At 48.3% G+C, this 22,493-nt stretch overlaps 1 protein-coding gene across 2 annotated transcripts; it reads right to left on the reverse strand.

Moving 5' to 3' along the window:
- Window positions 1-7,738: 7,738 nt before the first annotated feature.
- CUNH1orf131 (chromosome unknown C1orf131 homolog) lies at window positions 7,739-22,485 on the reverse strand. 2 transcript variants are annotated; one of them, XM_035008454.1, is made up of 7 exons: window positions 22,275-22,485; window positions 19,422-19,768; window positions 11,295-11,351; window positions 10,269-10,364; window positions 10,038-10,124; window positions 9,419-9,471; window positions 7,740-8,325 (listed from the first exon to the last, which is right to left on the reverse strand). In XM_035008454.1, exons 1-7 carry the CDS (start codon window positions 22,360-22,362, stop codon window positions 8,187-8,189), a joined length of 867 nt encoding a protein of 288 aa, XP_034864345.1. In that variant the 5' UTR covers window positions 22,363-22,485; the 3' UTR covers window positions 7,740-8,186. The 2 variants fall into 2 exon arrangements, with proteins under 2 accessions (XP_034864346.1, XP_034864345.1); XM_035008455.1 differs by lacking the exon at window positions 10,269-10,364 and having other exon boundaries at window positions 7,739-8,325.
- Window positions 22,486-22,493: the final 8 nt, after the last annotated feature.

A 22,493-nucleotide genomic window follows, 5' to 3' on the forward strand; every position in this document is an offset into this window, starting at 1 on the left:
CAGAGGTGGGGCCTCCTTGCTGGGAACACAGACCTCCTCCTTGGAGGATCTCCTCCCTGGAGATGCTCACGAGTCATTTGCATCTCTCAGAAAGAGAGCTCACTTTCAGGGCTCTGAGCCCGGAGCCTGCCTTGCTCCTGTCCCCAGAGCACCTTGCCGTCCTCTCCTTCTTTTCCTCCTTGTCACCTGCCACCTCCACTTTCCATCTGGTAGTGAACCGTTCTCTCTCCTTTTTAAAAGAATATATTTTATCAAACATTTTATTTTGTCCACTTGCTGGATCGGAGTTTTATATAACTTAGCCCGTAAACCGGCAGCAACTGCTTGTTCTACCTGCTTGTTCAGGCGCTGCCCTTGCTTTCTGAGTCGCCCAGGCCAATGCTATGTAGACCATGCCCCCTAGCAGCAGATCCGACAATCCTACCTCAGAGCCCGCGCCCTTGGACTGCAAGGCTGCCTTGTCCCCGCCTTGTGGGCAGGTGTGACCGGCTAGGCGTCTTCAGGAGCTGCTTGGTGCTGTCTAAGCCTCCGTGTCCCGGTCCCGGCAGCCACCTGCCAGGGGAGCTGAGGTCTTGCCTCTTCATTCTCCGCCTGCCTCGTGGTTCCTTGGGTGCACGGAGGCGCTCCTCGTCCTGTCCCGGAGCTCCGCCAGATCCCCCCGCCGGGGACGTCCCTCCCGGACCCCAGGCTGCCACCTGTCCTCCCAGCAGCTGCCTCTCTCCTCTTTGCTTCCATTTGCCTTTGGTGTCACTCCTCAGCCAGCTCCGGGTGGACTCAGCTTGGAAGGTGGGGAGGATTCCTGAAGACTGGAGGACACAGACAAGCCACGGCCTTCCTGGGGCTGATGAAACGTGGCCGGCGGGTCCAGACGTATCGGCTGTGGGAGAAGGACCAGCGCACTGGGAGTGACACCAGGAGTGAGTGTGGCTGGGAAGGCAGCGGTGACTTTCTGCATTGGGGTCCGGATGAGAGGCCAGGGAGCATCCAGAATCCCCGAAGCTGGCCCTGGCTCTGCCTCGTTGGAGAGGAGCTGCTATAGATCAGCTGGACTTGGTGCTACCCTCAGGACAGCCAGCACCTAGGTCAGAGGGAGATTGGAACAGGGACCAGCGAAGGTCCCACAATGGCGGGGCGGTCTCTTTAGGAAATGAAAGGTAATTTTCCAGAGGGAAGCTTCCAGAACTCCCCGCACTTCTGCAGCGGTCCGCAGCCCCAGGAGGCCCCGTGAGGGCCGGGAGCAGGCACCTTGGTACCTTTGCCAACTCCTCTAGGAGCCCAGCAGCAATACGGCTGATGCCGGGCCCCGTGTCAGGCTGTCCTGTGGCCACCTCTCCTGTCCTCAGCACAAAATGCCTTTCAGGGACAAGAATGGACCGAAGAGAGAAGGCAGGTCCGTGCCGCACACCTGTGTTTTTGAGAGATCAGCAAAACGAAGGAGGAATCATCAACAGCTCATGGCTTTATGTCACCCTCCCAGGAAGCCCCTGGGATTTGGAGTAGAGGCGACGGGCCATGGGTTTCTCATCTGCCATCGAATTCCCTGTCCCTTTACAGCGAACGTGGTGGCATATTTGTACATAAAATTATATCAAGACGATGCTTTTGTTGGGCTGGCCGAGGAATAACTGTTTGTCTATCGAGCAGTTTCAGTGAGAAAGGAATTCAAAGTAACTGAAAATGTCACGTTCCATTGCATTGTAAATAATGCCTCCTTAATGTCGTTCTGCGGTTTGTTCTTTGCTAGTGAGCAAGTTTGGTCAACGTGTATGCCTTTCCTTTTAGAATGAATCCTTTTTAAAAATGTCCAATAGCAACTCACTGCATAGCATCCTAGCTCCTAATTCAAAGCAAGGTAAGATATCGCACACAGCCCTGCTTCCCCCTCTCTGTCCTGTTTGGGAAAATAATGATTCTAATTAAAGTGGACATCAGTAATCCTGACCCACAAAGTAACTGACCTAAAAACTATAGCACTGTACATAGTTCTAGGCTGAATCTTCAGCCCTATGTGAACTCCGTAGTTGTGACAGCACCCTCAGGCGCCCCGTGGCCCGCTGAGAGGGAGGAGGATGGGGAGTGGGCCCGGGGATGGGAACAGGCCCATCCTCCTTTGCTCTTGGCGCCCGGGGAATGCCCTACCCTTCTCTGCCCACCAGAACACTCTCAGGAAAGGATGAGAACGCAGGTTCTGTGTGTCCTCCTTCCGGGGATATTTGCATTTTAGCCTTAATTCTGATTGCAAGTGAAAGGCTTGGTCCCCCGTGAAGGCATGTTTCAGCAGAGGGGTGGGCAGCTCTTACACAAAGCTGTTGCTGGTCCGTCCCGTGGCCACCTGCTCATGGTGAGATAGTGAGGGTAGGGAAGAGACCTGGGGGGGCGGGGGGACTCGGCATGTGAATGCTGGAAAACACCATCACAAGGCCCACAAATGATGCCAGGTTCCTCAACTTCAGCTTTATTGACATTTTGGGGTGGGTAACTCTCTTACTGTTGTGGGCTGTCCTGTGCTCTGGAGGATGGTTAGCAGCATCCTCGGCCTGCACACGCAAGACGCCGGTAGCAACCCCCAAGTTAGCTGCAACGACTCAGTGTCTACAGACATTGCCAAGTGTCCCCCTGGGGGACACCCCGGGCTGAGAACCACTAGATTATGCTGGTAGTTTGTCATGGGTCCATACGCAGTGTGCTATGTGGGGCGTCCATCTCAGTGTTAGATGGAAAGCCTGCATCATAGGCTGCGGGCCTTCATCTTCACACCCAGTCCAGGGTTTTCCATAGGTCTGCAGCCTTCTGCCGGCTGGGGAAGATAGGGGAAGATGGGGTGAACCAGAAGAAGCCAAGCTGTCAGGTCTCACTTGGTATCTCCTGCAGATGCCCCCCACACCACACCCCCATTCCTAGAAGGCAAAACTTGTTACCTTCTTTTTCCTTGGCCACTTTTGACTGGAAGCAACAGGAACTTCTTAATGGATTTGTGGCCTTTATCTGGTTTCTAAAAATGGAATCAAATCTCCTCAGAAGGCATTTAAGGTCTATACTGATTCCGGGAAATCTCCACTTCTGTTTTGCAAGTAAGCCAGTAACTGTGTTCTCTGATCACATTCCTTGGCAGTTCCTCCTTGGCGAGAACAGGATCCTGGTGGCTTTAACTTTCAATGGACTGTAAGAATAAGTAAGACGAAGTTTGGGGTAGGATGTGTTGATCAGACCCCAAGTTCAGCCCTCAGAAACTCATCTCTTTTTAACCTGGCTTTGATATTGATTCATGGCATGGGTGTGGGCAAACGTCTTAAATCTTTCTGTGCCTCCGTATCCCCACCCAAAAATGGAACGAGTCCTACTAACCTACCTCCTCTGATGTATTGTGAGGATTATAGAATAACACTTTTTAAAGGAAAAAAATATAGTCCTTCATCTATTGCATCTAGGCTAATGGTTCCCATTCAGTGAATCAAGCCGTGTGGTGACTTTCCAGAATGTTCTCTGACCACAGACAGTGTCTTCCATGCAAGCCTCTTAGGACCAGGAGCATGTATTTATTACACTGCTGCCTGGCCTTTAGGAGGGAAAATTTTGACATTCAAAATAGGCTTCACATGACCATACAAAGCAACACAACATCCCAAATGTTCCCATTGCCAGTGAGGCCTGTTTTAATGGTACTTTCTGTACAAAGTGCTATAAACAGGCTACGTATCAGCATTCTCATTGTTAGTCCCAAAGGCATCCAAATGCAGAAGCCCCCATAAAACCAGGAAAGAGGTTAACCTGCCTTTCTGCCTCCTTGGTCACCTTAAGTTCTAGTATCTAAGGTGTCCCCCAACCCATTGTGTAACTCCATTATCTCCCAAGATGTCAGCAGGGGAGCAGCTCTGAGAACCAATGTCCAAGAGTAAGGTGGGAGGCACCCACTGGGCAGTCATCACAGCCCAGGGACCCCACTTGCAGTACCTGCTAAGGGGGTGTTCCTGGCTTTCTCAGTGAACGACGTTGACTTCAGTCAGCGGTTGGGAGTTGAGACCTTACAGGGGAGTCTCGTCTGGAGGCGTCACTATTCTCTCAGAGTGCAGCTCATGGAGGGTGCAGGCTGCCCACCCTAGTCCTGGGGAAGACCCCAGCCAGGCCCTCAGGCAGGCTCTGAGGAGAGTCCAAAAAACAGACTTCAGGTTTGGAAAAGTGACTGCCCGTGGCTGTGGAAGCAGGAACATGGTCCGGGCCGGGCCTTTCTGGCTCCTCCCACACCTGGTGACTGGGCGCCCCAAGCCCCGGGGCTTCCTCAGCAACAAGAGGAAGCGCCGAGTGAGCAAAGCAGAAGATGTTAAATGCATGATGTAGAATTGCTGCTTTCCCACTAAACTGTGTATTAAGCATGAGAGATTTGTTTAACGTTGGCAAAGGAATTTAAAGAGTAACAAGCTTTGTGTCCTTGTTTTGACTGTCCACAGAACTTCCATGTCCCTGGGTTTCTCCCTCTGACCCCCTCCACCCCAGCCATGGCATCCACTTCCTGTGAGAGTTGTTGGTATATGGTGACAGCTCTTGGTCCCGTTGGTGTTCATGTCCCACTGGAAACACGGGGTGGGGGGAGGCGGGGGGCTGGGGGGCTGGGGAGGAAAGCAACTTTTTTCTAATTTTTGTATTGGTACCCACAAGCGTTTGTATTTTTTGAATTGCAAACACTGTGTTTTCTGGTCTTTGGGGGTTGGTTGAACTTTGTGTATTGCCTTTTGGAAAACCTGAGTTTTATCAGTCTTAAGCAGATTTGAAATAAATTCTTTTAACACTGCCAACAACTGAAAGACAAGGTACAGTCTGTGATTACTGCTCAGGCCCCTGCAGACCCTGAGTGCCGGTGGGCGGGCGGCCGGGGCGGAGGCTGCAGGAGGGGAGGCCACCCTGTTTCTCACCCGGAGGCCCTGGGCCTTGGGAGGCGCCAGGGTCAATATGGCCACGCTGCGCATGCCCATGAGATCTTGAGGTGATTCCATGACTCTCGATGATAGGGTCCATCTCAAACAAGGGGGAGTTCATGCATTCATTCTTGCAAGAGGTGACAGGGCTGGAAACTGGTAACAGGTAACATTCTGGTTAAGATACATCCATGAATTGATCCTGGAGTCCCTGGATCGAGTCCCGCATCGGGCTCCCGACTTGGCGGGGAGTCTGCTTTGCCCTCTGACCCTATCCCCTCTCATGTGTTCTCTCTCATTCTCTCTCTCTGAAATAAATAAATAAAATCTTAAAAAAAAAAAGATACATCCATGAATAAAACACTGATCAGGGGTTACAAGAAATTGAGATTTGGAGAAGACATCCTAATAACCTATGAGCCCCAAGGACCTCGACCAGCCCCTTCAACCACACAGACTGAGCCCAGGTGTGTCTGACCTGAAAACTCTGTCCTTGTGGACTGCCTCAAACTATGATCCTCAGGAGCACCTGTCTCACATGCGTCCCAATGGCCCCTTGGGCCTGGCCTCACGGTTCAGTTACCTGCTGGATCCCCGAACGGCTTACCTGGGTAGGGGCGGCTGCGGACTGAGATGAGGCAGCAGGGCATTTACTAGCGGGTGCTCTGCCGATCGCCCCCCACGGAAGCAAAGGAAGCAGGACTGGCCATGGGGGTCGGGTGCGGGCGGGAGTCGAGCTGTGACACAGACCCAGCAAGGGCCTCAGCCAGTCTGGGCTGGGAAGGGAGCACGGGGCCACCCTGGGAGGGAGGTGACGCGATCCCCGCTCAGAACGATGAAGCGATAAGTACTGGTTCCTGAAAGGGGCCCTGAGAGAGGCATCACAGCGCCCACCACCAGCACCCCCGTGCCACAGACCCACACTTCCCCCAAGTCTGGGGAGAAGCTCTTCCGGAATTCCAGTGGGGGAAGCTTAGGTAAGGCCAGGGACTCGAACTACATTCCACGGGTCTGTAGCTGGTCTTGGAGCTGCAAGGGACGCTCATGGTCTGCCTCCTCCCCTAGTCAGTCTAGACTCCATTTGCCCTCTGCTAATCGTGATCCAGACCCTCATCCCTGGGGGTCCGAGCCTCAGGTCACCAGGCCCTTCTCCCCCAGGGTTGCTGCATTGGTCTATTTACCATCAAAATCAGGCAAAAAGAATATGAAGAGATGCCTGAGGGGAGGCGGCCTGGGTGCAGCTTCCTCCCGGCCCCACTGGGTGACAGTAGCCCTAGCTCCCCTTGATGGTCAGGGTCACCCCTGCCAGGTGTGGCTCTTTTTGCCTGGACAAGAACCTTGTTCAGTGGGGCATGTGCTGTGCTGTTTCTTCCTTGGGGAAGCAGGGTCTCCAGGTCCATGGGGCCAAGAGTCGTGCGGACAGGAATCTCAAGGTCCCTGAGAGGGTCACTGGGAATAACTGTAGGCGGGGTGTCGTGTGGAGCAACGCTGATCCACCAGACTGTGTCCAGGACTGGAAGAAAACCCCACAAAGGGGAGACAGCAGTATGTAGACAGGAAGGGAACGTTGATCCACTGCACTGAAGCCCAGGTCCCTTTCCTTTGGGGCTGTTGTCAGAATCTCCATTATAACCATCTTCCTTTGGTTGCCTGTTTTTCATGGAGGCTTCTCTCTGTTGCTAATCTTGCTGGAAGAAACTTTCTCAATGGGGAAATAAAAAGCATGGTCTTCGGCCTGATCTCCAGCCCTTAAAATACAGGTTTCTTTTAGCCTCTAAGCATCTGAGTATTTCTAGAGCACCTGGTGGTAACAAAACCACTCTTTAAGTATTATTTCAGTAAATTAAAAAGTGAAACCCAAACAAGGTAATTTATACTTGGAACTGTTCCAGAATTGACTAGCCTGTGGCTCTGGAGTCTGGCTAAGCGCTCAGCTGTCTCCGACACGCGGCTCGTGGAGGCGGGGGGGAGGTGCGGCTGCCTCGATCTGGCTCTCTGTAAAGAACTGGCAGGTCACTTCTAGCGCCTGACATGTTTCCTGGTGCTTTGTCACGCTTGGGATCTTCCACACCTTTAGAAAAAATCACCCTTAAAAACTGCCAAAATATATATCCAGCCGAGTACAGCCTTCCAAAATGAATTTGGAAAACAGAACACCGACTGCACTCTTGCTTCAGCTCAGAGCTTTCGTGGAGCTCCTCGTTCGGCCATGCCTTTGGGGTCAAGTTCTGAGCCACACAAGAACATCAGCCGTTTAAGCCCCTTTGTTTCGGCCAAACCCTTATTATTTACTAGGTTTGGATCAGAATTCTTTGGTCATAAAAAAAAAGTCAAAATTGATCACCACCATTGAAGACCTTTTTCATGTGTCACAAGCTTTGAGAAGTTCCAGACACTTTCAGCAAGTGCAGTATCATTAAAAAATAAACATTCAGCCACCCAAGGTGATTATTTGGAAGGAGGTAACATTAGCTTATGTGTAGGTATTAGGACATAAATTAAAATCCTCGACTGTGTTAATAGTCACAGCTACATATACCACAAAGTTGTGTTTTATTTACGTAACTTCTTATGAAGGACATCTTACACACTTGGGAGGCTAAAAATTACAACTGCTTTTCCCACAAGACAGCTGCCAAATTATCACACTGTTGGTTCTTTCATGATATAGTAACATTACACCACTTTTAGAAAATAAAAGTCAATTTGGGGGCACCTGAGTGGCTCAGTCGGTGAAGCGTCCGACTCTTGATTTTGGCTCAGGTCACGATCTCAGGGTTGTGCGACTGAGCCCCATGGAGAGTCTGCTTGGGATTCGCTTGCTCCCTTTCCCTGCCCCTCCCCCTGCTCATGTGCTCGCTTGCTCGCTCTCTAAAATAAATCTTTAAAAAAAAAGGAAAGGCAATTTAAAGCTAATTATTAGCATTTACAAATCAATAAATTATTAAGTTTATGAAAAACCCCATCACAAGCAAATGCACAAAACACCAGGGAAAGCGATTCTAGTGTAACTCTCACTGGACAAGATTAAGCATCCTTTTCAATAGGTCTGCTTTATACTCCCAGTGCAGCTGGCCCTTCCCACCATATGCTCATCACCGTAAAACAGACGCTTCAGAAACTACAAATTTTTTTATTTCTATATGATGTTTTTTTTCTCTAAAAATAGAAAAGCAGTCTATGAATTATAAAATAAATAAGAATAATCTGGAAGTCATGTAGGGGTCCAGTTGCAATGCAGCGGCACTTTCCTGTTCCTCTATTTTACGAAGGACTTCACTTAGCCACTCGGGTGGAATTTATTTTCTTGATATCAACCTGGCTCAGAATCAGTGTCCCATTTTTGAATCTTCCAACCTGCCCGATCCGTCCACTGGACAAAATACTGGGAGCTGATTTCTTCTTTTTGGATTTCCTGCAGTGAAAGGGAAAGAAAGGTACCAGAGTTAAGCTTACGAAGAGGGACGGCAGCACCATCAACCAGGTGACCGTGGTCTGCTCCTGCAAACCCCTGGGGTCCTCTGTGCACACCATCCTCCACCGCCCTACCGCAATGACCACCCGCCTTCCTGTGGTCCCTAAAACAGGCCAGCTGCCTTCCTGTCTCAGGGCCTTTGCACTGGCTTCTTCTATGCGGAATGTTCTGCTACAGAACATCTGTTCCCTCCTCTTCACTCAGTTCTCAACTTGGAGGTCACCTCCCTAGAATGACATCCTGGCCCCCCCACCCCCAGGGATTTTCTTTTTTAATGCTTTATTGCAACCTCTTCACAGAACCTGCCAGCACCTGACATCCCTTGCTTAGCTGTTTGTATGTTTCGGGGTGTTTCCCTCACTACAATGTAAGCTCCTCAAAGGCAGGTACTAACCACCCCCCACCCCACCCCCGGCACCCCGTGCAATCATGGCTGAATCCTCGACACCTGACACCTAAGACACCTACATGCCTGGCAGGCAGGGGACCCTCAGACAGACAGACATATGTGGCCAGGACAAATGACCACCTGTGTGCAAGCTCACTAGGAGTCCAAGCAAAAGCTTAAGACAAAAGAAGTCAATTTTGAAACAGTAATTCAAGGAGCGAGAAAAGGCATTTTTGAACAAAAGCTAAGAAACTAGCACGAAGCAACAGAATCAATGCTCCGTTCCTCGGACCATGGTGCTCTGCTTCCTGTGGTGAGTCAGTGAACAGGACTGTGCTGCCACGTGGGCAGGTTCTTAGCGGGGTTGGGAATGGGAATCTCCGTTTCTCCACGAGTCACTTGAGCTGTCTGATCTTTGGAAATGGGAGCCTAGAGAAGATTCCTGATTCAGTTCTGAGGGAGCTGTTCTATCTGGGACAACGTCTTCCCCTGTCTTCCCCTCTTGGGACTTGCTCAGAATGCAGGAGGGACAGCGAAGCACTCTAACAGGCTAGAAACACCCCGTATACTCAGGATGTCATCTTCAGAACTAATCAATAGGTTTATCCAGATCACTCCACCCCAGTACCTGAGGATGTCACTCACCTGTCTTCCTGCCCTCTCCTCTTCTTTTTCTTAAAAATATCTGTGTCCTGGGCCTGATTTCAGAATTTAAGATATTATATGAGTCAGTAATGGATAATGGAGATTCAAAAACAGACTAGAGGTTTGTGTTCAAAAGCCAGTGAGATACCATTTACTTTTCAACTTTTTCTCAAGCAGGCAATATTAAACATACACTCGGTTTCATCCTGAAACTCTTTCAAGAGCATGAAAGGTCGTTCCAGAAAAGACTGACAGGAGAAACGTTCCATCTTCCATTTTAGGGGAAAGGGAGGGAGCACAGCATGTACCCTTCTGTGGTTTGTCAGAGGCCCTTGTGTTCTGTACAACGTAAAACGCAACATGGGAAAAAGATCACAGTAGCTGACGTGACCTGAGCAGGAACTTGCTATTTCAAAGCAAACCTCTCACGTGAATATGCCAGCTTCCCTGGCTGGTGCTGCAAATGAAGCTAACCTGAACAGGTGGAGAGAACGATCATGTCACTCTCCATCTTACTGCGGTCTACACTGCCTCCCAAGTAGCAGGTCCAGCATTCCACTGTGGCCAATCGCAGCCACCTTCCCTTCTAGCTTAGTAACAAAAGGGCTATTACTCATACCGTTCTCTTTTCTTCTTCTTTTGCTGTCTTCTTTTCTTTGATTTGTTCCTGCAACACCTTGTAATTCACGTAACTGTTTTTGGGAGGCTGAAATGCAAGGGGGAAAAAAAACCCAAGAGATATCATTTTTTATTTTGCAAGGATCTCCTAGTGCCCCCTGCCCTGCCTTGCCCTGGGCTCTCCCCTTTCCTGTATGTATCCTGTTGATGGAAGACAGAAGCAGCCCCTCACCTTAGCACCCAGCATGATGGCACGTTCCCGTTCCAGGATTCGTTCCTTCCCTTTTCCATAACCCCTGATCCCAAACCGGTGCACTTCCAAGCGAGCCTGTAGACGCAGAGTGGAATGAGCCCACGTGCATTCCAGAGACTCCAGAGAAGAGATCTATCCCTAGGAGTAGCCCACACCTGACACGATGGGCTGTAGTGAGAAGTCTGTCGTGCTGTGGTTTACAGAGCTTTGTGGAGGTCTTACGTAATTTCTTACCATAACCTTACAACACTCATTCTCCCATGTTGAATTTTTGACAGTTGAAGCAAAGACTTACCAGCACACAAATGAGCAACAGAATTAGGATTTTTTTTTTTAAAGATTTTATTTATTTATTTGAGAGAGAGAATGAGAGACAGAGAGCACGAGAGGGAAGAGGGTCAGAGGGAGAAGCAGACCCCCCGCCGAGCAGGGAGCCCGATGCGGGACTCGATCCCGGGACTCCAGGATCATGACCTGAGCCGAAGGCAGTCGCTTAACCAACTGAGCCACCCAGGCGCCTGAGAATTAGGATTAAATGCAGGGCTCTGCATACTTGGATTGTCTCTGAAACAAGCCCTTCCGGGCAAGAATTTCCACTTAAAAGTACCTCTCTGAACACTCTTACTCACACTGAGAAACCATTTCTCATAGCAGCTTCAAACATAAATCCGTATGTGTTTTTTTAAAAGATGCTGCAGAGGAAGAGAAAAAGTCACCAATGCCCATCCTTAGCAGTTGAATTATCTCCTCCTGTCTTTTTTCTCATGCACTTTAAAAACCTAGTTACAACCGCAGAATACACACATCCCTCCCTGCTTTTCTACTTACCTCTGCATCGTGGGCACTGTGGCCACAAACCAGCGTGTTTTAAATGATAGCCTGATATTTATCACCTGAATGCAGTGGGATTTGCTTAACCATTATTTCAACCACTGGACATAGAAGCTTTTTTTTTTTTTCCGGTATTAGAAAGCTGAAAAAATTGAACAGTTTCAAAACACATACCTTCTCTAGGTTAAATTCTTGTCTATCCACATCTTTCTCAGGGATACTAGTTTTGGTCTGAAAAGAAAAGAATTCTTATTAAGATCATCTGTTACTGTATCATTGCAGTATTTGTCACCAACAATCATTTTTTTTATACAAATGAAGACATTTTTTTATTATTATTTTTTAAGATTTTATTTATTTGACAGAGAGAGAGAGAGCACAAGCAGGGGGAGTGTTAGGCAGAGGGGGAGGGAGAAGCAGGCTTCCCGCTGAGCAGAGAGCCTGATGTGGGGCTCGATCCCAGGACCCTGGGACCATGACCCAAGCTGAAGGCAGACTGAGCCACCCAGGCGCCCCCAGAGTAGTCCTGTTTTAAAAAGCCTTGAAACTGGCCCAGATGCCTAAATATCAAATGATAACACAAGCAAGTTGCACGAAAGTCTTAATGGAAGAAAAATGGAGAAAAAAAATGTTAAGGCCTCAAAGCTTAAGGATGAGAATTTTTTTAAAAAATACAAAAATAAAAAAGATGATAAGAGAGACCAACGTCTGTCTCTCATAAACCGCATGCAGAAGATTCTGTTCAGTAGGGGGTTTAGAAGAGGGTGAGGGAGCAGGAATTCTGGAGGGTAAACATTATATATTTTTTATTTTTATTTTTCGAAGAGAGAAAGTGTGTGCATGAGCAGGGGGGTGGGGCAGAGGGAGAGAGGGAGAAAGAGAGAGAGAATCTTAAGCAGGCTCCACGCCCAGCGTGGAGCCTGGAGTGGGGCTCAATCTCATGACCCTGAGATCATGACCTGAGCAGATATCAAGAGTCAGACACTTAACTGACTGAGCCACCCAGGCGCCCCTAAGCATTATATTTAAATAACTCTTTCTCTCCCTTTTTCTTCCCATCCAGCCATTAAAATAATGGCTAACAAAACTCTCTTAACTAAATATTTCTTTCAGGAGCATCACATTTCTAGATGAGATTTGGTTTATAATTCCCAATAGAAAATAATGATGCTGCAAATGCCCTCAAAGCATGAGACTCTTTACATGGATATAGCCACTAGCGATGGTTACCAGCCCACAGAACTGACCAGAAGCTTGAGATTTTAAAGAAATGTACTGTCACATCTGGCTAACAGCAGCGGTCACTACTCAACCCCAGCCACCAAATCTGAACCAACAGGAAGCGGGCCCTACAAGCTGTGAAACCTCTAGAGAAGGCACCCTTCTCCCCCACAGGACAACGGTGGAGAGATGGCCAGCCAGCCGGCTGCTCGCCAGGGTAGGACCTCCCGCCCATCCTGCTCAGCAGGGGGCGCTGTGTGGGGACAGCGCAGTGCCCTGCCCTACACCATGCTGAGAGGCGCCGTAATCACAGCACTCTACAGGTCTCCTGGTCTCGCCTCCCAACGGGAGCAGTATATCCATGCTACCATGGGGCGAAAGTGACCCACAGAGGAGAGGGGCATGGCCTCTGACGTCCCTGCTTTCCCCAACGCCAGCCCCACAGAATACCCCAGACCCTGCATGCAGGCCTCAGCTCATCCTGGCTGTGGGGACACCTGGGCCAGGGGCTGGGCGGGCCTGGGTGGCAGGTCCGGTGGGATGTATACATCTTGCCGTTCCCAAGCCCTCCGTTAACGTTTCGCCAGAAATAGCTCAGCTTTGCAGCTCTGGATTCTAGATCCTTGTTTACAATAAAAGCAAATAATTCTTAGCTCACTATTTTGTGATGCTGAGTCCATACCCATGACCCCACCAATATCTAACTTCTATTCACAGCTTTAAAGACTTTTCAGTCCAGGGACGCCTGGGTGGCTCAGTTCGTTAAGCGACTGCCTTCAGCTCAGGTCATGATCCTGGAGTCCCGGGATCGAGTCCCGCATCGGGCTCCCTGCTCAGCGGGGGGTCTGCTTCTCCCTCTGCTTGTGCTCTCTCTCTGACAAAGTAAATAAAATCTTAAAAAAAAAATTAAAAAAAAAAAAAGACTTTTCAGTCCAGTATCCATCATATATTGCCTGATTTAGAAACCATCAGTGGTTCTCCCTGTCTGCTCTCCCCTGGTGCTCACTGCAACAGGAGGCTTACTACCTGCAGGCAACACTGGGTGCTCCCCTGCTTCTAGGCTTCGCTGCCTACCTGAAGTTAGATAGGGGCTACGTGACTTTCTTTGGTCAAAGCAATGTGAGCAGAGGGGAAGTATGCCCCTTCCACAAGGAACCTCTAAGAGCCATTCATCGATTCCCCTCCTTCACCAAAGCAATGAAGAGCCTTCCAGATGGTGGAGCCCCTATTATCCTGGGTCCCTAGAATGAGGACGCTGTGGAGTGGCACACACTGTCCTTGCCAAGCCTGATGGATATGGAAAAATAATTAACTTTTGCCTTCAAACCACTGAAATGTAGGGACTATGTTACCAAACCACAGCCTAATCTTATCCTGACCAGTAAAGCTTTACTGTCCCACACACAGGAAAGAGAAATGTTTGCGGATTTTGAGAACCTGCATGTTAGGCTCCAAAGAAAGAAGAAAGCTATAAAACGAAGGAAGGAAGAGTTTGGGGGTGCGGTTAATAAAGGCCGGCAGTCCCCCAGGCTCAGTGAATGCATCCATGGGCTTACTTGCTGACCACGGCTATTTTCTGCTGCACTGGTTAGATTCTTTTATTCTACTAGTTACCTCCCAACCTCTGTCCAATGAGAGAGTCGTTGGGTAAATAAATACTCTCTTTTTAACCAGCACTGGATTTGCTAAAGAACAGGGGTGTGGAACAAGGGTAAAGGGTGCCCTGGAGTGTGGAGGACTTCAGGGTTGTGCCCTAGGGAGTTACTAGATATTGCAGAGATTATGAGGACAGTAAGAACCTGCGGCGGTAACACGGGGACAGGTCTTTCTACCTAGTGAAGACGCTGGGTCCGCACACTTGTGTTAATCAAAGGATGACAAGCCTAACCTAATCTGCTCTCTCTCTCTTTCTCTCTCTGGTGGAGCAGCTTTCAAGCCAGAAAGCCTGGGGTATGAACCTGAACTCTGGTTCTTACTTCACATCCACAATCCTTTCTGTGGAATCCTTAGAAAATTCAGAGGCTTTGACATTTTAGAAAGGTAATACTGTGAATATGCTAAATATAATATACCACTTCCAGTGGGGGCCAAGACAGTAACCCGTAATTAAATACATTCATATTTCTGCCACAATATCTATGAATCTTCATGCCAAATGGAACAGACAAAAATAATTCCTAAGCCTCATATGAGTTCAGATCAGGTTTTGCTGCCAAATAAACCTGCACCAAGCTTCAAAACAAAACAAAACAAAACTGTGATTTCCAAAGCTCTGGGCTTCTGGAACCGCAGATAGGGGGCGGCTGACTGTTTAAACACGGGCAAGTTATCTTAACCTCTCTAGGCAGCAATTTCTTCTGTCAAATGAAGACAGGGCACATGAATTGTGAGGATTCAGTGAGATAATTAATGAATTAGTGAACAGAAGTAATCGCTTGTGGTATGTAGCAAGCACCCGTAAATCTTAGGTATTATAGTGATTTGCTAGGCTGCACGTACCTGTGCCCAGGCCGCAGAAGCCAAGAGCCCCTTCGGATCTAGAGTCCACTGTTCTATTATTACTATTATGTCTTTCTTAAGAATCTCTTTTCTATGGAGGCCACAAAGGAGGCTAAGGTTCAGGACACAGACGATGCTAAAGGTAGAGAAAATACTGGTAAGACATACCAGCCAAGAAACACTTGGATCATGTTCAGCCACACCTGGTGCTTTCATTCTTCCTCATAGGCAGCCTTGCACTCATTAAAGAGCAGTTCACCCACTCATTCCTCCAATCCCAAGTCCAGGTCACTCCATCCTGACCCAGGACCACTGCAATAAACTCCTAACTCAGCCCCCACAGCCCTCTTGCCATTGCTTACCTATAATCTATTTACTATGCAGGGGTCTGAGTAAGTCACATCACCTCATGCCCTTAAAACTCTCTGGGGGCTCTCCATGTACTTTAAATTTCAAAGGCCTGACCATTGCCTGCAAGACCTGCAAGGGCCAGCCTTGGCCTGTCCCTGCACCACAGCTCATCTTCTTCTCGCGTCTGTCCAATTCCACACGAGGCTTCCAGCTTCCAGAGCCCCTCCAGCCTTCTCACACCCAGGACATTACCCTTCCAGCTCCCTTCACTGGCCAGCTTTGGCAGAGCCTCATGTCACCGCCTCCTGAGACTGCCTGCCCACTCTACCAAAAGGACGTTCTGCCTCTTACTCTCAAGACCCTACTTCTTTCCCTCAGAGGGTTTAAAACTTTTTTTAAAGATTTTATTTATTTGTTTGAGAGAGAGAGGAAGAGAGAGAGAGAGTGCCAGCATGGAGGCTCCCAGCTGAGCAGGGAGCCTGATGCGGGGCTCGATCCCAGAACCCTGAGATCATGACCTGAGCCGAAGGCAGATGCTAAACCAATTGAACCACCCAGGCACCCTTTAAATCTCTTTTTAATTACATTATTAATTTACTTGGGATTTGTCTGACTCCAGCAGTAGACTGTATACTCTATGAGGGCAGAGGACTATGTCTCGTTCACTGTTGGATCTCCAGGGTCTGGCGAATAGTAGGCACCCAGTTATTTGTGGAATAAATGAGTAAGTGCATAAATGATCTGTTACCTACTATTTCCTGTCAAACTACTTCTATAGTCACTGCTTTATAAAAGGGATAGGATTAGGAAGTCCATTGGTAGGTTAGACAGCTGGAATGGGTAAAATGTTATATAAATGGTGGCCAAGTTCCCTGATTAATCCACTAAATGGGGTGATGTCAGGGGAGGGTTTTCCCACATAGCCAACAAGCAATGCTCCCACACCTGCTACAATTCAATTGTGACACTCTCTACCTGGAGATGGCATCAGATTGCACAGGTTAAGGGCTCAGTCCTACAAGACTGCCACCCACTTCATTCACCAGCTGCAAGCCCACGTTGTCACCTGTGCGTGCTTCTAACCACCTACAGATTAGCAGTTCCCCGAACCCCCTCTTTGGCTTCGATTAGTTTGCTGGAGTGGCTCACAGAACTCAAGAAAGCCATCTCACTTACCAGATCACTGGCTGATTATCAAAGGATATAACTCAGGAAGAGGCAGATGGGGGGATGCATAGGGTAAGGTATGTGGGACAGGACGAGGCACTTTCATGTTCTCTCTGAACACATCACTCTTCAAGCACCTCTACATGGTCACCAACCCAGCTTTCCAAGCCCTCTGGGTTTACAGGCGTTTGTGTTTTGTGTTCATTTTCTGTCTCAGCCAGACACATTCACGTGTTCAAAGGATACATTTTAAAAAGGAGGAAAGGGCAGAATGCCAAAGACAACTGAAAAATTACATTAAGGTCAGAAAATCCAAAATGTCAGATGAGCTGAGGTTCCCAAGAAAAGCCAACTACAATGAAAAAGGGATCAAACGGAATGGGAAGAAAAAGAATCCAACAGCCGGCAGCAGATGCTCTATTAGTAAGAGACAGAGAAATGCACTCATTCAATGCCAACGTTTTTGTCCTTTCTATTAGAAAACTTCCCATTCTAGAAAGAACCCAATGAATGTAAGAGGAAACAGAAGACCCAGACACCTGAGGAAATGAGGGTACTCACATGCTTTGTTTGTCAGCTTCTCCAAACGCAGAATTATATATAATGCAAAGCAGTGTCCAACCCTTTTCATTGCAGGGCACACACAGAAGATACTAGTATTTGTAAGGTGCACGAGGGTTCGCTGTGGTAATACTGACCACCGTAAGCTTCCCTGGCTAGCCAGCGTGGGGACTCTGGCCGGCTGAAGGGCCAAGGAAATCCACTTCCTGGCCTGCCTATAACAGCTCCTGGTGCCCTAATATTTGGAGTATGAGTTGGAAACTGACCTAGAATCCTAAAATAAAGGTAGATGATTACAAAAAGTGCTATTAGTCTTTGAGGAAGACACGCTGGTGAGCATGACATGAAGAGCTACCTCAATGCTAGGAAAGATGACGCAGCTGGTTTTTTTAAACCATAAAAAAGACGTGGTAAGCACTGGATGCCAGGACATGCTCACACACGTTCACCAAGAACGATACAAGCCCGACTGTCTTTGAAGTGGGTTGAATTGTGGTCTCCAAAAAAAGACATGTCCATGTTCTAATACCCAGAATCAACAAATGGATCTTATTTGGAAAAAGGGGCTTTTTAGTGTAATTAAGTTAAGGACCTCATGACGAGACCCATCCTAGATTTCAGGTGGGCCCTAAACCCAATAACAACTGTCACTGGCTACGAGAAAGGCAGAGGGAGATTTGAGACTCGGACAGAGAGGGCCATGTGCAGATGGAGGCAAAGTGGAGGGTGATGCAGCCACGAGTCAAGGATTGCTTAGAGTCACCAGAAGCTGGAAGAAGAAAGGAAGGATTCCCTTTTGGAGGCGAATGTACCCAGCTAACACCTTGATTTTTGCCTTTCTGGCCAGAGAACAAATTTCTGCCCAGCAGCCCCCTAGGAAACTAATAAATCCTCCTTTCCTTTGATGATAGATGAAGGTTTACAGGACACGAGGAATGCAACAGAAATAGAGTATCTGGATTTTTGCAATGAATTTGACAAAACCATAATATCCTTGTGGGAAGTTGGATAAGCAACTACACCTCTCTCCTCGACTGAATTTTGAGTGAGCCTTACAAATTCAGTCTGGGAGAGATTACTGCTCAGTGAAATCCAACTGCTTTCCCTCAGAACGTTAAGTTCCTTGAGAAAAAGGAGTTTTATCTCTTTTGTTCAATGCTGTACCCCAGTGCCTTGCAGCCAGAAATAGTTGTTGAATGACTGACTTTTCTGAGCACCATCAAGCAGAAGGCTTATCAGCATGAAAGGGCCCACTCAGCAGGCTTGTGTTTCTTTCTCAAACTCTGCACATTCCTAAGGAAGTCTTGTTTCAAAATTGGCCCTTGGCTGGTTCCTGGGAGCTGACTGATAAGAGTGCTTTTGTATACCCAAGGCCTTGAGCCAAGCCACACCAAGTTTGCCCAGATTATTTATACTAAAAATGTGATTTATGGTGAATACCTACTTTTTTTCTGGGGGCCTCGAGCTTCAGTAACTAAGGTCAGTCTGCATGTCTACATAAGTGATCTCCAATAAAAACCCTGGACACCCAGGCTGGGGTGAAATTCCCTGGTTGGCAACACTTCCCACATGCCGTCACACGTCACTGCTGGGGAAACGCAACGCAACCCATGCAACTCCACTGGGAGGGGACATCTAGACACTTACACCTGGTTTCCTCCAGACCTCACCCCATGCACCCTTTCCCTTCACTGGTTTTACTCTGTATCCTTTTGCTGTAGTAATTTGTAACCACGATGGTGACTACATGCTGAGTGTTGAGTCCTGTGAGTGCTCTTAGCAAATCCTCAAGCCAGAGGGTGGTCTTGGGGATCCCTGACACGGTCTATAAAGATACTCATCTAGGGGAGCCTGGCTGGCTTAGTCAGTACAGCCTGCAACTCTTGATCTTGGGGTCATGAGTTCAAGCCCCACATTGGGTGTAAGATTACTTTTTTTTTTTTTTAAAGATTTTATTTATTTATTTGACAGAGAGAGACATAGCGAGAGCAGGAACACAAGTAGGGGGAGTGGGAGAGGGAGAAGCAGGCTTCCCGCAGACCAGGGAGCCCGATGTGGGACTCGATCCCAGGACCCTGGGACCATGACCTGAGCCGAAGGCAGACGCTTAACGACTGAGCCACCCAGGCGCCCGGGTGTAAGATTACTTAAATGAATAAAAACTTTTACATATACACATATATTTTTTTATAAAGTCTTTTTTTAAACAATTTTATTTATTTATTTATTTGTTTATTTATTTATTTGAGAGAGAGAGAGAGAGAAAGCACAAGCAGGGGGAGGGGCAAAGGGAGAGGGAGAAGCAGACTCGCCACTGAGCAGGAAGCCCGACACGGGGCTCAATCTCAGGACCCTGAGATCATGACTTGAGCCATGATCTGACTGAGCCACCCAGGTGCCCAAATTTAAAAAAAAAAAAAAAAGAAAAAAAGAAAAGATACTTCTCTAAAACTGTAATATCAGGGTTTTCACCATATACATATAAACTAACCAACTCATTACCTGTGTGTCCTCATCTTGATCCAGCTTCTCTTTTCTTTTCTTATTTCCGCTGTGAAATTCTATCACTTCTACTGGCTCCCTGCTGTTCTTCAGGGCTGAGGGAGATACTGCAGCACTAGGGACTCCTGGTCCCGAAGGGGAACCAGCGGGGGACACGGCAGGTGCACACTGCAGCTCTTCGCGGAGTTCCCTGAAGAAGCTGGAGGCACTCTTCCTTTGGCCTCTTACAAGAGAACCTGGTAGGGGAGCTGGCTCTGTTGCCACAGCCACCGGAGCCCCGGCACCTCTCTTCTTGTTTTCTCCTCTCTTTCTGATCCTTTTCTGTTCTGCTTCATCTTCTGTCTCTCCTGTTTGTTCAAACACACAGCGGAAAAATATCTTTGGTTTTATCAAATCATCAAATCATGTGAATGCGCTTGTACGTACGCCATGGCTATCAACACCCAGAAATAACAAAGAAACAAAAGATTTCTTTTTCTTCAAATGGGGTTGTATTTGCACAATTTTGGGGGGGTATTTTTATTTATTTAATTTTAATTGAATTAATTAACATATAATGTATTATTGGTTTCAGAGGTACAGGCCTGTGATTCATCAGTCTCATATAATACCCAGTGCTCATTCCATCACATGCCCTCCTTAATGCCCATCACCCAGTTACCCCATCCCTTCACCTCCCTCCCCTCCAGCAACCCTCAGTTTGTTTCCTATGATTGAGTCTCTTATGGTTTGTTGTATTTGCACAATTTGTAGAATCCAAGATGCAACATCTTTTGCTAGAATACTAACTGTATTCATGTCTTTGACTCATGGCACGATTACTTCAGCCCTCACCTCAGTCCATACTAACAGCGACCTCAAGGCAATAGTCCCCTGGTAATCCCAGTTGGTTCTCACTTTGTGCTAAAAATGTCTGCAGCTGCAGCTGGTGTTTTGGTTTTTTTTTGTTTTAAAGATTTTATTTATTTATTTGACAGAGAGAGATAGCGAGAGCAGGAACACAAGCAGGGGGAGTGGGAGAGGGAGAAACAGGCCTCCCGCCGAGCAGGGAGCCCGATGCGGGGCTTGATCCCAGGATCCTGGGACCATGACCTGAGCTGAAGGCAGACGCTTACCGACTGAGCCAGCCAGGAGCCCCATGTTTTGTTTTTTTTAACACTCTCTAGGGTTGGGCGCCTGGGTGGCTCAGTTGGTAAAGCAACTGCCTTCGGCTCAGGTCATGATCCTGGAGTCCCGGGATGGAGTCCCGCATCGGGCTCCCTGCTCGGCGGGGAGTCTGTTTCTCCCTCTGACCCTCCTCCCTCTCATGCTCACTGTCTCTCATTCTCTCTGTCTCAAATAAATAAATAAAATCTTTAAAAAAAAAAAAAAGAAAACACTCTCTAGGGTTACAGGTGGGTATCATAGTCTGCCTATTTTTTTTAGTTACGAATTAAGAACCTACAACAACTGACTCAATTTGAACACATTTATTTTCTACGAAATCCCCGTATCTCCTCTTTGTTTTACCTGTTCAATTCTGACCAGTCACCTGAAGGTTCTGACCTCATTACTCAGCTACAGTGCAAGTATCACAGCACTCTCTAAACACTGGCTGATCATTTATGTTCACTTAATATTAAGGGTCAACTAAACTTTGGCATGGGTCACCTAAAAATGGGTAGTTACAGCCCAAGCCTTCAGAGCGCCTCGCATAATTTCAAGCCTGTGCTAACATAAACTATATTTAGGATTTGGCAGAATTGTCTTTTCCTCTAGTTTTTAAACTTCTCAAGGCCTGAGACTAAGTCTTCTCTGTCCTCCAATATTCCCAAGGGCACAGAGATGTTGTGTCCATAGGACAAGTCAATACAAGGGGAGGGACAGGGGCTAGACAGTCTGGGGATGGGAACCCAGGCTCTGCAAATTAATTGCTAGGTGAACTTCAGTACCTTTTTTAACCCCTAATACTTGTTTCTACATTTGTAATAAATGGGATTAATGACAGTATGTATTTCACCAGGAAGCGAAGATTAAATGAGTAAATACATGAAAGACATGGACTATATGGCAAATTCTCTTATACTTTTTAGCTGTTATTTTTACTGTGTAAGTGAGCTTAGAATTTTGAGCAATGGCTCCAAACTACAACAGCTTTTGCAACAGCACCTTACAAATTTAAGAAATGTTTGCTCCTTAAAGACACTTACGCCTAGGCTATCTCTTGCCTGAACAAGGGATGTCACCTCACCTGGAGCAAATTCTTCGGAGTGTGTGGAACTGTCTTCCTACTAAGGTGCCAGACGGTTCCCAATCTTGAATAACCGTTTTTATTTCCTTTTCCCCAAGGAAGGTAGAAGGAGAGGGTGGCCAACTTAGTGGAAGAAAAGGCTGAGAAAAGCTTCACGTGAAAACGTTCTCTGAAGTCCGCGGGGCTCTACGGTGACAAGGTGGTACCAGCGCGCCAGGGTCACGCGGGGCTGGGAGGGGGGGGTGGGGGGGGAAGCGGGCTTCCCAGAGGGGAAGCGAAACGCGAAAGGGTGGGCTATTTTCGAGAGCCCAAGGTCCTGTGTGCATCACACCCTGTAAGCCTGAAAGCCTCGCTGCTTACAAGCCAACTAGGTTGGTGCCCGCACTCAGGGACGACTTGGGAGGCTTGATCCCTGAAGAACAACAACAGAGCCCGATCGTGGGGCGAGGGGGAGGGGAACTCTGCCGGAGGTGTGTGCTGGACCCACGGTGAGAACCAGGTCGGACGAGCTGACGGTGCTCCACGTGCAAGAACCGAGAGCCGAGGGCGGCCTAGTTCCGAAGGCACAGCTGACCTCAGCTGCCAGCCCGCTCTCCACGTGGGCTCCGAGGCCCCGCACTCACCAAAATCGTAGAGGTTCCGGAGCAGGGCGTCCAGGAGCGTCTGAGAGCCGGGAGGCGCGCGGGACCCCAACCCCTGCTGCCGGGCCATCGGCGGGGAGGTGTGTGCGAGTGCCACCGCGGTACCGCCGAGAGCCCGCGGGAACTTCGGCCTCGCGGCACCCACACTTCCGAGTTCCGACGCGGTGAGCGCGCGCGCGTCGCAGGTCCCGGCGCGGCTTC

This window comes from Mirounga leonina, unplaced genomic scaffold, assembly GCF_011800145.1.
Source record: "Mirounga leonina isolate KUSES-001 unplaced genomic scaffold, KU_Mleo_1.0 Mir_152, whole genome shotgun sequence".
Classification (NCBI taxonomy): Eukaryota; Metazoa; Chordata; class Mammalia; order Carnivora; family Phocidae; genus Mirounga; species Mirounga leonina.